Here is a 16,311-nt window from a genome sequence, read left to right as displayed (position 1 = left end):
CGTACACAACGTCTAATAATACCATCTACTCCTTCTTTATAAAGGTGTGGATCGTCCCAAAAGTGGTGTCTTAAATCATAGAAGAACTTTTTCTTTTGTTGGTATGTGAAACTAGGCAGTGTAAATTTAGCAACGATGTAATTAGCATAATCAGCATACCAAGGAGCATTGCGTGGAGCATTTATGATAGCTAATTGTTCATCAGGAAAGCTATCATCAATAGGTAGTGGGTCATCAAGAACATTCTAGGTTTATCATCTTTCTTTTCCATAAGGTACTTAATAGCAGCGTGATCAGTGTGAACAGTTACTTTAGAATCAACAATATAAGGTCTAAACTTATCGCAAGCAAACACAACTGCTAAAAATTCCTTTTCAGTGGTAGCGTAGTTTCTTTGAGCACTGTCTAGAGTTTTACTAGCGTAGTGGATGACATTTAATTTCTTATCAACTCTTTGTCCTAGAACATCACGAACAACATAATCACTAGCATCACACATAATTTCAAAGGGTAGGTTCCAATCACGTGGTTGAACAACAGGTGCAGTTATCAAGGTTTTCTTAAGAATTTCAAATGCTTCTACACAATCATCATCAAAAACGAATGGAACATCCTTTTGCAAAATATTAGTGAGAGGCTTGGAAATTTTAGATAAGTCTTTAATAAATCTCCTATGAAAACCAGCATGACCAAGGGAACTTCTTATATCTTTAATATTTGTTCGACATGACATCTTTTCAATAGCGTAAACTTTAGCTTTGTCAACTTCAATACCTCTTTCGCAAATTTTGTGTCCCGAGACAATGCCTTCATTAGCCATAAAGTGGCACTTCACCCAATTCAGGACAAGATTAGTTTCTTCACATCTCGGTAGAACTCGATCAATGTTGCTCAAGCAATCATCAAAGTAAGTTCCGTAAATGGAAAAATCATCCATGAAAACCTCAACAATCTTTTCACAAAAGTCAGAGAATATAGCCATCATACATTTTGAAAGGTAGCAGGTGCATTGCATAAACCAAAAGGCATAGGTCTATAAACAAAGGTACCGAAAGGGCAAGTAAAAGTGGTTTTCTCTTGATCCTCTTTTGATACATGTATTTGAGAAAGCCAGAATAACCATCTAGAAAGCAAAAATGTGTATGTTTGGATAGTCTTTCTAGCATTTGATCAATAAAAGGCAGCGGGTAATGATCTTTGCTAGTAGCTTTATTTAATTTCCTGAAATCAATTACCATTCTATATCCTGTAACAATTATTTGCGGGATCAATTCATCTTTATCATTAGGACCAATGGTAAATCTCCCTTCCTAGGGACACAATGAACAGGACTAATCCATCTACTATCAGCAATAGGATAAATTATACTTGCCTCCAGAAGCTTTAGTATTTCATTTCTTACCACTTCCTTCATTTTAGGATTTAATCATCGTTGGTGATCAACAACTGGTTTAGCATCAGGCTCCGTATTGATTTTGTGCTGACATAGAGTGGGACTAATGCCCTTAAGATCATCAAGAGTATATCCAATAGTGGCACGGTGCTTCCTCAGAGTTTTCAGTAATCTCTTTTCTTCATGCTCTGAAAGGTTAGCACAAATAATAACAGGATATATCTTTTTTTCATCAAGATAAGCATACTTCAGAGTATCAGGTAATTGTTTAAGCTCAAACACGTGATCACCCTTGGGTGGAGGAGGATCCCCAAGTATTTCAACAGGTAGGTTGTGTTTCAGAATAGGCTGTTGATCAAAGAAAATCTTATCTATTCCGTTCCTTTCATTCATATGCATATCATTTTCATGGTCTAGCAAATATTGTTCTAATGGATTGATAGGAGGCACAATGATAGAAGCGAGACCAATAATTTCATATTTACTAGGCAATTCTTTGTCATGGGGTTGTCTACGAAATTTAGATTGAACTCATGAGATGCATCCCCAAAACTTACCGTAACCATTTCTTTTTCACAATCAATCTTAGCATTAATAGTATTCAAGAAGGGTCAACTGAATATAATGGGAGAAAAATCATCTTGTGGGGAACCAAGAACAAGAAAATCAGTAGGATACTTTATTTCCCCTCACAAGACTTCAACATCTCTAACAACCCCAAATGGTGAAATAGTATCTCTATTAGCTAGCTTGATGGTGACATCAATTTCCTCTAATTCGGCTGGTGCAATATCATTCATAATTTATTGGTATAAGGTAAAGGGAATTGCACTCACACTAGCACCCAAATCACATAAGCCATGGTAACAATGATCTCCTATTTTAACACAAACAACAGGCATACCAACAATAGGTATACGTTTACCCTTAGTATCAGGTCTAGCAATTCTAGCGGCTTCATCACTGAAGTGAATGACATGCCCATCAATATTATCAACCAAGAGATCTTTAACCATAGCAATATTAGGTTCAACTTTAATTTGTTCAAGAGGTATAGGTGTTCTAGTACAACTCTTACGAACCACACTTGAAGCTTTAGCATGTTCCTTTATCCTAACAGGAAAGGGTGGCTTATCAATATAAGCAGTAGGAATAACAAGATCAATATTAAAAATAATTGTTTCTTCTTCAACTTTAATAGGTTCTACCACTTTAACTTCAATGGGAGGATGATATTTAAACCACTTCTCCTTGGGGAGATCAACATGAGTAGCAAAAGATTCACAAAATGAAGCTACTACCTCAGAGTCAAGTCATATTTAGTGCTAAAATCACGAAAAGCATAGTTGTGTTTAATTATTTACAATAAGTCCCATTTGAATTCAATATATTTCTTCATAAAGGAACCAACACAAGAAGTGTCGAGCATGGTTTGATCATTACGAGAGAGCCGAGCATAAAAATTCTGAATAATGATTTCTCTCGGGAGCTCATGATTGGGACATGAATATAACATTGACTTAAGCCTGCCCAAGCTTGAGCGATTCTTTCCCCTTCACGAGGCCAAAAATTCTAGATATAATTCCGATCACAATGAACTAGATGCATAGGATAAAACTTCTCATGAAATTCCAATTTCAATCAGTTCTAGTTCCATGATCCAATATCATCACATAGCATATACCATGTCAACGCCTTTTCTTTCAAAGATAAAGGAAAGACCTTCTTCTTGACATCATCCTCGGGCAGACCTGCAAGCTTAAACAATCCACAAACTTCATCCACATAGATTAGATGCAAATCAGGATGTAGTGTCCCATCTCCTGTAAGAGGGTCGTTGGTGATGACAATGGCTTCGATTTCCCCCTCCAGGAGGGAAGTTTCCCCGCCGGAATAGCTCCGTCGGAGCTCTAGATTGGTTTGTCGAAGTTCCGCCTCGAGACAACGGCGCCTCATCCCAAAAGGTTTGATATGAATTTTTTCACATCAAAACCCTTCATATAGCAGAAGATGGGCACCGGAGGCCTGCCAAGGGGCCCACAAGCCTGTAGGGCGCGGCCAGGGGGTAGGCCGCGCCCCCTGGCTTATGGCCACCTGGTGGGTCCCTTCGGTATTTCTTTCGCCCATTCTTTTTTTATATATTCCAAAACAATTCTCCGTAACTTTTCAAGACTTTTGGAGCTGTGCAGAATAGGTCTCTCAGATTTTCTCCTTTTCCAGTCCAGAATTCCAACTGTCGGCATTCTCCTTCTTCATGTAAACCTTGTAAAATAAGAGATAAAAGACATAAGTATTGTACCATAATGTGTATTAACAACCCATATTGCAATAAATATTGATATAAAGCATGATGCAAAATGGACGTATCACCACGCACCGCTTCCTCTCGGGGTCGTCGTCGTCGCCGTGGCCCGCCGACCAACTACGAGCCCACATTTCAAGGAGGAGAGGGGAGATTAAACTCGTCGTCGATGAGAAATCAAGAGGGGAATTTTGGGTTGGCGGCGGTGCGCGAATAGGTTTTTACCCTATATCCAAACCGCTAACCCATAGATATACTACACGGGGGGATGGTTTGCAGGTCACTATACGGTCTCTGCTTTGGCTAAAAAAGGGACCAAACCCGTATAGCCGTCATTCTACAGTTCTGGTCGTTTTACAGGGTCTGCTAGAGTTGCTCTTAGAGCATCTCTAGCAGACCCTATAAAAGCTGACCCTTAAAAACTCGTATAAGGGGTAGTGTAAACCGTTTTTACGGTGCGAAATTGTCCCAAACAGAACTGACTCGTAAATGGAACTGTATTCCACTATAGCTCATTTTTTCCTCCCGCCCCCAACGAGCCGTCTACGACCACGACGTGCCTCGCCGTGGTGCCCCGGTTCGCCCCGGCGCCGCCCGTTCCTGGCCATGCATGCAGTGGAGGATCCCTGTGCCGCCCGTCTCCGATTGAGCTAGGCACTTCTCGTGCCCGATTGAGCTCGACATTGCCCATCATCGCGCGTACGTTCCCGTCGTGGCCGCCCGAGCTTCCTCACCCTGCCCCGCTCTTTTCCGGTGCCACCCCGCCCTGATTCAGACCATCGGTGGCCTGCTCCATCCTGCCCGTGGACGGCCTCGTCTCGGCAATGGAGGTCGAGCTGGCTGTAATTCGGACCGGCGCGATAAATTTCGGCGTGTGGCGGCTTCTTCCGACATGCGGTGACGGATTCCGCTGAGTTCCAGATAGATTCTGTCTAGTTCCGCGGCAACGCGTTTGCTCCGACGAGGTTTGACCAGTTTACGGGTTAAGCTGTATACTCCCTCCAAAACTGCACATATAAAGTTTTTGCGGATGAATTTACCATGCCCCCTAAAAAGTTTACGTGTCGAACAAGTTTGTTTTATGGAGTGTGCTCCGCGTTGTTTTTTTAACCGAAACTGTAAACAACTCGTTTTTTACGGATTTGACCAGTTTACGGGTAGACATTATAGCTGGTCAAACGGGCCAGGCTAAACAGGCCGGCCCGCAAGCCCACTGGCACGACATGCCATGTGTCGGGCCCGACAGGACTTAAACGAGCTCGTGCCAGGCTTGCAGCCCGCCTCGGACCGTGCCTGGGCCTGAAGGCTGGGCACGCGGACCGACACGACACGACCCATTTTATATTTTTTTATTTACATATTATATATATAACATATAAAATAGCATAATAGGCTAAAATTAGGCCAAATACTACCTAAAAAGGCCTAAAATCGTGTTTACCGTGTCGTCGGACCGGTCGTTTAGCTTCCGTGCCGTGTCTGGGCTGGGAGGCTGCGCACATGAGCCGGCACGGCACGGTCCGACTAATATTCGTGCCATGCTGTGCCGGACCGGCCCGTTTGGCCAGCTATGATAGACATGCTCTGACCACCATACCTGGCCAAACGGGCCGACCCGTGCTAAACGTGCGTGGCCCGACACGGCCCGCCGAGGCACGTTTAGTAATCGGGCCATGCCGTGCCAGCCCGTGGGCTGTGTCTTCAGGCCCAGGCACGGCCTGGTTACTAAACGGGCCGGTCTATTGCCCGATTAGCAATGCTGGGCTGTACAATTTCAGCCTCATGGGCTTGTTTTTAGCCTATTGGGCTATATATTATGTATATATATATTAAAAATATTTAAAAATATGTAAAAAAAATAAACGGGCCGTGCCGTGCCAGCCCGCGTGCCCAGCCTCCAGACCCAAGCATGGCCCGTGTCGTGCTGTCTTGGCGGGCCGGCCTGTTTAGCCCGGCCCGTTTGGCCAGGTATGCTGACCACGGCCGGATCCCAGCCTCACCACTCCCATCGACGGTGCACGTCAGTCGCAGGCGTAAGCGGTCCGCCGCTTCGCACCATCCGGCCGGGCGGGACCGGACATTTTGCCTGTGCGACACCGGCGCGGCGGCGGCCATCTCGAACCCCCCCCCCCCCCCCCCCCCCCCCAAATCGAGCGTCCCTCTCGGGCCCGTCGTGTGACCCCCGCCCGCCGGCTCGGCGAGGATGGTGAAGATAGTGACGTACAACGTGAATGGGCTGCGACCGCGGGTGGCGCAGCACGGCTCGCTCCGCCGCCTCCTCGACTCGCTCGACGCTGACATCATCTGCTTCCAGGTTCGACCGGTTGCTGACCCCCTTCCTCCCCACCCATCTGTTATTCCAGGGGTCATGCGTCTGAACCCTAGCTCTTAGCTGTCTGTATTCTCCCCGCCGCCAAGATGTTACCACTTCACTCATTGCAGTTCATTCCCATGTACTCTTTATCCTCCATCAAATGCGGGTTCATCAAGTTTGCAGTGTACTGTACTGTCGTGCTTGCTGCTTGATTTCTGCGCGCTGAAATGCAGCGATTTACTAGATGAAGTGGGGTTAAGTTTGTGATTCGATTGAGCTGACCTTGCCGATGTTTGGTGTGCTTTAGGAGACCAAATTGTCCAGGCAGGACTTGTCTGGGGATGTCATAATGGCTGAGGGATACGAGGCCTTCATTTCGTGCAATCGTACGTCGAGAGGGCGCGGAGTGTACTCTGGTGAGTGATTGATTCGAATAGTATGATTGATTGGTTTTTGGAGCATTGTGAGCTGAAGGTGCTGGTTTTCTTCCACATGACACTTTGCTGGTTAGAGCATCTCTAGTAGAACCCTCAAACCCTTAAAACAAAAACCAGTTTTAAGGGTTGAGAATTGCACATTTTTGACACTTTTAAGGGTTGAAAAACAGGGGCAAAGATTAGAACCCTCAAACCCAACCCTTATAACGGAATATTCTTGTTATGTGTTCTGGAATTTTCAGAATTTGAGTACACCAGTGCATATTTACTGAAGATTTGCAGTGGTGGTACCTCGTCTTGCTGGAGCTGGTCGTTGGAGCTGCAGCTGCTCGTCGGGCAGATCGGGCTGCCGTGCGGGTGCAGCTGGAGCGCAGCTGGAGCTGGAGCTGGGCTGCCGTGCGGGGGCGGGGGCGGGGCCGGGCGAGGCAGGCACGGCGGCGGACGGGGGCGCGGCCGGGCGAGGCAGGCACGGCGGCGGGCGGGGGCGCGGCGGCGGCGGAGGCGGGGCCGGGCGAGGCAGGCACGGCGGCGGGCGGGGGCGGGGCCGGGCGAGGCAGGCACGGCGGCGGGCGGGGGCGCGGCGGCGGCGGAGGCCTCCATGGCCGGGCGAGGCAGGCACGGCGTGCGGGGCGGGGGCGGGGGCGGGCGGGGCTGAAGCGGCGGCGGCCTGGGCGGGAGGGGCCGGCGCGGAGGCGGCGGCCAGGGGATCCATGGCGCGGCGGCTGGGACGGGCGGTTTCCCTCCCGCGCTCGAGATGAAAAGGAGTGCGGGTTGGGATTGGGTTTGCCCTCCCAACCCTCACTTCTACAGGCTGCGAGGGCGTTTACAGGTTCGACCTCTAAAATTTTTTACGGGTTTAAGGGTTTAAGGGTTCTAGTCTACGTCGTTTTTTCGACGAAAATTGTAAAAAAGCGGTTATTTTCCAGAATTTAAGGGTTTGAGGGTTCTACTAGACTTGCTCTTAGAGCATCTCTAGTAGAACCCTCAAACCCTTAAAACAAAAACCAGTTTTAAGGGTTGAGAATTGCACATTTTTGACACTTTTAAGGGTTCAAAAACAGAGGCAAAGACTAGAACCCTCAAACCCAACCCTTATAACGGAATATTTCGTTATAAGGGTTGGGTTTGAGGGTTCTAGTCTTTGCCCCAACCCCAAACCTTAAAACTGTCATTTGACATTGCATAATTTTCACAAGACAAACATAATAAACCTTCAAACAAACACGGAAATAAAGATCATTGATGCATGGTTTAATAGTTTTTACATCACACAATCATCATCTTCTCCCTCTCATCGGCACCATCACCAAAAAGTTGCACTTGGCGCCATTTCCTAGACCACTTGCACGTCCATCAAGCACCTCCATTGGAGTCATCCACACCGCCATCGCCACCACCACTCATCGGAGTGTCACCTCGAAGAGTAGAGGACGCACCACGGAATATCCTCTTCCTCTCTGCGATGTCCTCCTTGTAGTCCTTCCACCATTGCAATTGTTCTTCATCCATGTCCTTCTTGGACATCATCATGTGCTCCTTCTCTTCCACCATGAGTTCTTTCCATACCTTTGCCTCTTTCACCTTGATCATCCTCTCCTCCAAGTCGGCCTTGCACTTTGCTTCTTCACGTTTTGCTTCAACTTGTGCAAGCTTGACCTCTTTCTTCTTCTCGGTGATAAGAATCTTCGTCTCCAATATCTTCCTTGTCAATTCCTCTCTTGCCTTCATCATTTGCTCCATCTTCTCCCTTAGGCTTGATGCCTCTCCTTCCATCTTCACCCTTTGCTTGCCCTTCTTGGTTCCCTCGGGCTTGCCCAAGTTCCTCTCCTTCTCCTCATCTTCACTATCATCCATCCTAAGCATTGCCGACTTCTTGGGTGCGGTCTCTTGATCCCTCAACTTCCACTTGTCAAAGGTTTGAAGAATTGCCCAAGCATGCTTAAATGGGAATGGCTTGCCCTTGGAAGCGGCCATCTCCTTGTACCTCATGCCGGCAATTGTCTCCTATCAACCACACATAATCACATAAGAACCCACATAGTACACACACATAATCAAAATAGTGAAGAGATATGTACTCACATAGTCACTCTCCACGGTTCCACTAGGTGGTGCATCCCTCACTTGGTCCATGGCCGCACTCCAACGAGCACAAGCAGGCTTCATCAAATCCCACCGGCCTTGAAGCGACCGGTAACTGCGAGAGAGGAACCCACAATTCTTCGGCTTGATCCTACAATAGTTGTCCTCGATCCTGTGCCAATACCTTTTACCGGTTTGATCGGTGCCGGTGGTTGCATCCATCCCCACAGATGCCCAAGCACGAACCAAGAGGATATCTTCCGCTTCGGTGTAGTTTGTCGACCGCGCGTGTGGGCAGGAAGCGGCGGTGAATGCCTCCTCCCCTATCTCGGCCACCTCCTCCTCGTCATCCCCTTCATCCTCCTCATCTTCTTCAACCTCCTCACCAAAGGGTTCTAGAGGCGGAGCCCCGAGGTCCACCTCCGCGTCTTGAAGGAGGTCCATGAACGAGGTTGGGTTTGCCATTTCCTCGAACACCTCGTGCGCGGCGGGAGAAGGTTCGGCGACGGCGACGACCGGGGCCGCGGGCTTCTTCCGTGCCGCGACCTTCTTCCGCTTCGGGGATGCGCCGGCGGCCTTCGAGGAAGCCCCTCGCGGCCCACGCGAGGAGACCTTCGGTCGGCTCTTCTTCGCGGGGGCGGGCTGGACGGTGGCCGGGGCGGGAGGAGGCGGTGCGAGGCCCGCCCGCCGCCGCTTGGCCCCGACGTGGGTCGCCACCACCACGTCGGCCACGGTGGCCGGGGCGTGCGGGGCGGGGGCGGGGGCGGCCGGGGCTGGCGCGGCGTGCGCGGCGGCGGCCTGGGCGGGCGGGGCGGCTGGTGCGGCGGCGGGCGGGGGTGCGGCGGCGGGCGGGGGATCCATGGCGGCGGGAGGAGCTGGGAGGCGGGCGGTTTTCGCTCCCGCGCTGGAGAGGAACAGGAGTGCGGGTTGGGGGGAGTTTTCCCTCCCAACCCTCACTTCTACAGGCTGCGATGGCGTTTGAGGGTTGGACCTCTAAATTTTTTTACGGGTTTAAGGGTTTAAGGGTTCTAGTAGATGAGACGAGCTTTTCACCGGCTCTAGCTAGAATTGAGCTCGATCTGTGTGCCTCTTCGCATTGCCGATCGAGATGTGTGTAGTGTTTGCGATATACTTTTTGATCTCGTAAGATTCTGATGTCGGTATGTATCTGTTACTTTCGTGTTTCTAGTTTCTACACGGCTCATGGTGATCGTTTAGTTTTCAGAAAAAGATCACCTACACCATCGTGTATGTGTTATATTTGCCATCGACAGTGGCCTGTATTTGCTGACAGTTAGTGCTATATTTGCCATCGACAGTGGCCTGTATTTGCTGACAATTAAACTATTTTGTGCCCACAATGGAAGTATGGTTTAGTGATAATCTTAAACTATTTTGTCACTGGTCCAAACCTCCCATGCATAAATAGGAGCTGCAATCTAACTCCACCTGGAAATCATTACTAATTCTGGGAAACTGACATTGCTTTAGTTGTTTGCGGATAAGAAGTGCACCCATATATTGTTCTTAAGAGAAAGTATGCTACTCGAAGCTGCCATGATTTTCTTTGTTATGCAAGAACAAAAACTTTGCGATTAGAGACAATTTAAATGTTGTTTGTTTTCATGTTCATTGTGTGATTTGTGTTAGGGGTCGAAGTGATATGATGATTGTGTGATGTAAACTATTAAACCATGCATCAATAATCTTCTTTTTCGTGTTTGTTTGAAGGTTTATTATGTTTTTCTAGTGAAAATTGTGATATGTCAAATGACAGTTTTAAGGGTTGGGGTTGGGGCAAAGACTAGAACCCTCAAACCCAACCCTTATAACGGAATATTCTGTTATAAGGGTTGAGTTTGAGGGTTCTAGTCTTTGCCTCTGTTTTTCAACCCTTAAAAGTGTCAAAAATGGCCAATTCTCAACCCTTAAAACTGGTTTTAGATTTAAGGGTTTGAGGGTTCTACTAGAGATGCTCTTAAGTCACTCTGAACCCTTCTTCCCGTGTCATTAATTAATTTATGTATTGCAGGTGTTGCAACGTTTTGCCGGGTGTCATCAGCATTTGCCAGTCAGGATGTTGCTTTGCCAGTCGCAGCTGAAGAAGGCTTTTCTGGATTACAGGGCTCTGCAAAAGACAATAAGATTATTGGGGATTTTGTTCTTGAAATGCCTATGGAAGAGGAAGATCTTGGCGAAATAACAAGAGAGGAGCTGCTCAGGGTGGACAGTGAGGGGCGATGCATCATCACTGACCATGGACATTTTGGTAAGCCGCTTCTTGCCAGTAAAGGAGGACTACATGATTTCCATATGATGTTTCAATGTTCTTTTGTCGCATATGTTCTCTGTTCTCTGTATGTGATGATATTCACTGCACTATCTGTGTAGTTCTTTTCAATATTTACGGCCCATCTATTGGAGAAGATGATGAAGAACGAGTACGTTTTAAGCTACTATTTTACAAAGTATTGCAGGTACTCATGTACATCTCTGTAACTATTGTGCTGATTTCTCGCAGTTTTAATGCCTTAGTGAATGACTTCTCTTAAACTTCTTTCATCTTAACAAAACCTTTCAGAGACGGTGGGAATTTCTACTGGCTCTCGGAAAGAGAGTTTTCGTTGTTGGAGATTTGAATATTGCTCCTAGTTCGATAGATAGGTGTGATGCCCCACCTGGATTCGAGAAGCAAATGTAAGCTCTTGCCCCTTCTCTTTTTATTCCGTTTTGCTCGCACTGCAATTTCGTTCTGTGGCATAAAGGTTTGCTGAGCAGCATAATTAGAAGAAATGAAAATGAAGTACCTAAGATGGCCATTTATTTATCGCAAAGATGTCAACCCATTTCATAAGAAAATTTTGTTGTATATGCTCTTATGATAATTTTCTCAGCGTGATTGAAATTTTGCTATAAGCACCTGTTGTTGTGTGCTATTTTAACTCACGAGCTATTAAAAAATAGGGTAATCCGATTGGTTAAAATCATGAGAAACAATTGTGTCACCCAAACTACAAGATGTTTGAACTGGAATCGCATCAACAAGCTGCATGATACCTGAATTATATATTATTTATCCTTACCTGTAATTCATCTATAATGACCGGCATACCTTGCTGTATGAAGGCTTCAAGCTCAGTAGAAAATGTTAATAGCAGTATTTACAGTGAGGCTGCATACTAAAGTCCATACAAAAGTTTCAAACTAATGGTATCTACTAGGCCACTTGTGATGAATGCGTTAGTCTGCGCTCTTTAGAGTACCGGTTTATATCCTCTGTACTTTCATATGAAGACTTCAAGCTGAGTAAAACGCTGAAAATTGTTGATAACAACCGTTTACAGTCAGATTTCAAACTAATGTTTTATTAGGCTTTCCAGCTGTGTTAAATACATTAATCTGCTCTCTTAGAAGTAAATCTAATCATGGAATCGCTCAGGAATAGTGATAGTTGGTTTATTGTTCTTTTTCTGATTCAAGGTTTCGGGAGTGGCTGAGATCCATGTTGAGAGAACATGGAGGTCCCTTTTTTGATGCTTTCAGATCAAAACACCCTGAAAGGTATCTCGGCTCCTGCTTTTCCTTTGCCAAATATGTGCTACTCTGACTTTTCTTCTCTTAATTTTGTAATAACTTTGTTATAACTTATTACTCCATATCAATGGTGTAAGTACATATTTCACTATTGGCTAAACAATTTCCTCAGAAATGTAAGCACTAGTTTGCACGAATCTGTACTGATTTGCATCTTTAAAAAACTAAATAAAGAAGTTAGTAATTTGCTGAAGTGGTAGGCTGTGAGAGCAGGAAAAATGTTCAATGGGGTCGAATTTATAGTTATATAGGATTATTAAACCTATAGTGGACTCCACGAGAATTATATGCTAACAATGTACTGCATGCTTCCTGCATCTGTTTTATGCAGGGAGGGAGCTTATACTTGCTTCAATCAAGCAGTTGGAGCTGAAGAATTCAATTACGGTTCTAGAATAGATCACATTCTCGTTTCCGGTGTCTGTTTTCATCACTGCAATTCCGTGGAAGACCATAGCATTTTCCATTGCCATGTGGAGGATTGTGAGATAATGAATCGTTTCAGAAGAGGGGATCCTGAAAATAACTCGAAGTAAAGAAGGGTGGAAACTTTTTCTTTCTGAGAGAAAAGTGGATAACATACATGATTTGACTATTGCATTGTGCACAGGTGGAAAGGAGGGAGAAGTAGTAAGCTAGAAGGGTCCGATCATATTCCAGTTTATATGGTACTGAATGGAATACCTGAAGTTCCACTCCATAATACCCCATCATCAGCTGCAAGATATCTCCCAGAAATCCGTGGACGGCAACAGAGCATAGGTGCACAAAATTTATGTCATGTGATATTTTCCAAGCAACAACTTGAATTTTCAACTTTGAGTATACAAGCTGAAACTAAGTATTATATTGTCATTCTGCTAAACATGGCCACAATTGTTGAACTAAAGTGTGCCTTAGCTTCCCATCAGCTGACAAGATCTATAGTTCTTTGCCTTAAAAATTTGTAACCAACTGTCTGTATGATAATAATCATATGGAGGAATTTCTCCTTGGTTGGATGTGGTTACTGAACTTGCTTCAGGATTACGCCTTTTTAATTCTTTTTAACACAAGTGTACATGCACGCTAACCACTTTAATAGTGAGATATGTTTATGCAAATTAACTCCCATAATGTTCACCATTGAGTTTTTGAGTTTTTGGAATAGGTTAATTTGAGTTTCTAATTTATGCACTGTACCAAGTTCAGGCGACACTGTCTGCTCTTCTGCTAAATAGCAAGTTTTGCTGTGCATGTGGTAGGCTGTGATAATACACCTCCTAGATGAGTGGTGGTTTTGAATGTCCATTTGAATTTCGCTTATCACTTGCTAACACAACCACTCATGGCCTTTTGTAACAGTTTGTCAAATGAAAAACTGCCCTACTTTATTACTTGCATGCACTTTGAAAAAATACTGGTTGTAGTGTATAGTACATTATACTGACCAATTATGTTACTTCATCATGCAGTATCTTTCCTCAGTAAAGGGAAAACTTATGAAGTTGAAGATGGCCCAGGTTTAAATATGCCCAGGGATAGAGCCAATGAAAGCTGCTGTAGTGATGACTTGGAAAGCAAAAGTATATCCAAGGAAGAATTGTCAACTGGTATAACCGAGTTTTCTCAAGGTGTTAACATTCCTAGTCCGATGTGTAAGCGGAGGAATCTTGATCATTGGTTAAATGAAGGTTCAAGCGGCAACTCCCAAAATAGCAATGTAACATTACTGGCAGCACATGGTATGAAAGCCTCCTTTTCTGGCACCAAGTCCATGTCAAACAAGAGGAACAAACGTAACTTACCCTCACAGCCTACAATCAAGTCATTCTTTCAAAGACCAGAGACAAAGCCAGGGGATGCCAATATCAGTAGCCTAGTTAGTTCAGTAGATACGGGACCTGCTATGGATGAATCATGTTGTCCAAAAGATGATAGTCTGCCAGAAAATATCCAGTGTACAGCTGCGGTTGATGAAGATCAGGATAACTCAAATATGCCATGTTCACTTTCAACTGATAAGTGTAATGTTGCAACCTTGGAATGGCAGAGAATACAGCAGAGAATGAAGATGACTCTACCAGTTTGCAAAGGACACTGTGAACCTTGCATTCCAAGGTCTGTGAAGAAGGGCTCCAATATTGGTCGCCTGTTCTACGTCTGTGCCCGTGCTCAGGTACTTAACTTCAGAATTTGCTACCCAGTTGTATCAGAGGCAGGGGCAGCCCGGTGCATGTAGCTCCCGCTTGCGCAGGGTCCGGGGCCCGACCACTTTGGGTCTATTGTACGCAGCCTTTCCCTACATTTCTGCAAGAGGCTGTTCCCAGGACTTGAACCCATGCCCTCATGGTCACAAGGCAGCAGCTTTACCACTGCGCCAAGGCTCCCCCTTCACTTTGGGTCATTTGCAGCTGGTTTTCACTAAAGAATCTAATTTAACTTGTGTAAACTCTCTTAGCAATCATCTATAGATACATCGATTGAAATAGCTTTAACGTGATTACAAGTCTGGTGAGATGATTTAAGATATATCATATCCTGTGTTAGATTATACACACAGAAGAAAAGAACGTTTAACATCTAGAATCTAGGATGTATTATATCTGTCGATAGAAACAGTGTCCACATACAAAAGAAAATCTACCAGCACCTGGAGCATTAAAACAATACTGAAACATCACGGTCAATCACTTTAAATAAAGTAAGCTAACCCAGTTGTATCAGAGGAACAGTCATAATATGCTGTGCGCAAATCAAAGCATTCCTGTGGAAGGATGCAAATCGTTGATATTACTGTGACCACCATGTTTCTATATTCACAGGGACCTTCATCAAATCCAGAAGCGAACTGCAATCACTTTCAATGGGCCTCTGTAAAATCTAAAGGGAAGCGTCAATGACAGTTTTTTTGTTTGTCAGTCATTTTTGCTGTTGCCATGCAGGTCAAATGACTCCTTTCAGCAGTTGCTTCAAGTAATATCAGCATTTCCCTAAGAAATGTGCGGGTGCTTTTGTTGGACAATTTAGTTTATGTTTGTGCTAACTTCTGTTTTGTCCCCAGAAGCCCTGGACACTTGTCACTTTGTGCTTCGCATGAGTCTGATGTATCGCCTGCTCCCATGTCGTGAGCAAGATGGTCCTTATTCAGTGCAAATTTCTTTACTAACAAAGGTACATAGTTTATCCTTGTTGAGTTCTAGTTAATTAGATGGTTTTTGTACCCAATACCCCCCTTTTCTTTCTTGAAGAGAAGTAGCCTCCTCCTTTGTTGTAACTTTGAAGTCAAACAAACAAATTGTGACTCTCTGTTGGGTGGATAACGAAATGCCAATTGGAGCCCTCATGTGGTTCTGTTTGTTGAATTCTGGGTTACTTATCTTGAGAATGAGAACATAATCAGGATATTTTCAACTGAAAAGTAATTGCATATATACGTGGAAAAATCAAATGAGCCCAGTTATGTATCAATAAGTTGTGATGTGACTACTTAAAAATAAGTTTTGCTTTGGCTAATGCTGGAGGTATGCACCTAACTCGTGTCAGTATTGTACAATAGTCTTGCTGTTGTGCATCTCTATCAAGAAATAAGTGTCATCCATGAAGGGGGTCTACTGATTCAGTCTATTCAGACGTGTATGCATCAAAGGATATGTATATACTTAATCTCCACCAGGTGGCATGCCACGGCAGGCGCTCATTAGTTTCCTTATTGTTTTTTTAATAATAACATAGGAAGATTTATTCATTTACTCCCTTTGTACCTAAATACTTATAGTTGGGAAGAACTAAATATTTTGACTAGTTCTTCCCAACTACAAGTATTTAGGTACAGAGGGAGTATTATAGAAGAGGCAGCATGCAATCTGCTCATCTGTATTATGTGCACCTGTGTTGATCAGCGAACACCATGTGGAATGAATGGGTTCATGGTCCTTCTTGGCAATGATACGGTGCTGTGCCCACACACGCAGCAGGCGTGGATCACCTAAATTACTCGAAACAACATAGCGCTGGGTAACTGACTCCCGTTGGCAGATGATTACATGAAGCTCCGGTTGGTTTCCCCCCTCCCTCCTCCCCTTCTTTCTCTTCTTGGAGGTAAAATAGAGATGATGATGCTCTTGTTGGGATGGCTGGCTGTGTCCATAGCTGCATAGGTGAATAATGGTGGTGACGATCAGTCGCTGCCTCTGGGAATACAGGACCT

The 16,311-nt window shown here is 45.0% G+C and overlaps 1 protein-coding gene across 3 annotated transcripts; it reads left to right on the top strand.

Annotated features, from left to right (window-relative positions):
• Nucleotides 1–5,849: 5,849 nt before the first annotated feature.
• Nucleotides 5,850–15,466, top strand: LOC123400136 (DNA-(apurinic or apyrimidinic site) endonuclease 2). 3 transcript variants are annotated; one of them, XM_045094552.1, is made up of 10 exons: nucleotides 5,850–6,009; nucleotides 6,317–6,425; nucleotides 10,561–10,797; nucleotides 10,920–11,005; nucleotides 11,110–11,225; nucleotides 12,009–12,089; nucleotides 12,454–12,654; nucleotides 12,733–12,884; nucleotides 13,577–14,280; nucleotides 14,927–15,466. In XM_045094552.1, the coding sequence occupies exons 1-10, from the start codon at nucleotides 5,899–5,901 to the stop codon at nucleotides 15,002–15,004; spliced, it is 1,875 nt and encodes a 624-aa protein (XP_044950487.1). In that variant the 5' UTR covers nucleotides 5,850–5,898; the 3' UTR covers nucleotides 15,005–15,466. The 3 variants fall into 3 exon arrangements, with proteins under 3 accessions (XP_044950487.1, XP_044950488.1, XP_044950489.1); XM_045094553.1 differs by lacking the exon at nucleotides 6,317–6,425 and having other exon boundaries at nucleotides 5,936–6,009; XM_045094554.1 differs by lacking the exons at nucleotides 5,850–6,009; nucleotides 6,317–6,425 and adding an exon at nucleotides 7,138–7,275.
• Nucleotides 15,467–16,311: the final 845 nt, after the last annotated feature.

Source organism: Hordeum vulgare, chromosome 5H, assembly GCF_904849725.1.
Source record: "Hordeum vulgare subsp. vulgare chromosome 5H, MorexV3_pseudomolecules_assembly, whole genome shotgun sequence".
NCBI classification, from domain to species: Eukaryota; Viridiplantae; Streptophyta; class Magnoliopsida; order Poales; family Poaceae; genus Hordeum; species Hordeum vulgare.
This window is presented reverse-complemented; position numbering and strand designations above follow the sequence as displayed.

Bases quoted from the DNA above. Each gene is read 5' to 3' on its own strand.
- LOC123400136 (XM_045094552.1), top strand. From the start codon at position 5,899: ATGGTGAAGATAGTGACGTACAACGTGAATGGGCTGCGACCGCGGGTG. The intron at 6,426-10,560 runs GTGAGTGATTGA...TATGTATTGCAG, and splicing joins AGGGCGCGGAGTGTACTCTG to GTGTTGCAACGTTTTGCCGG. The intron at 10,798-10,919 runs GTAAGCCGCTTC...CTATCTGTGTAG, and splicing joins CACTGACCATGGACATTTTG to TTCTTTTCAATATTTACGGC.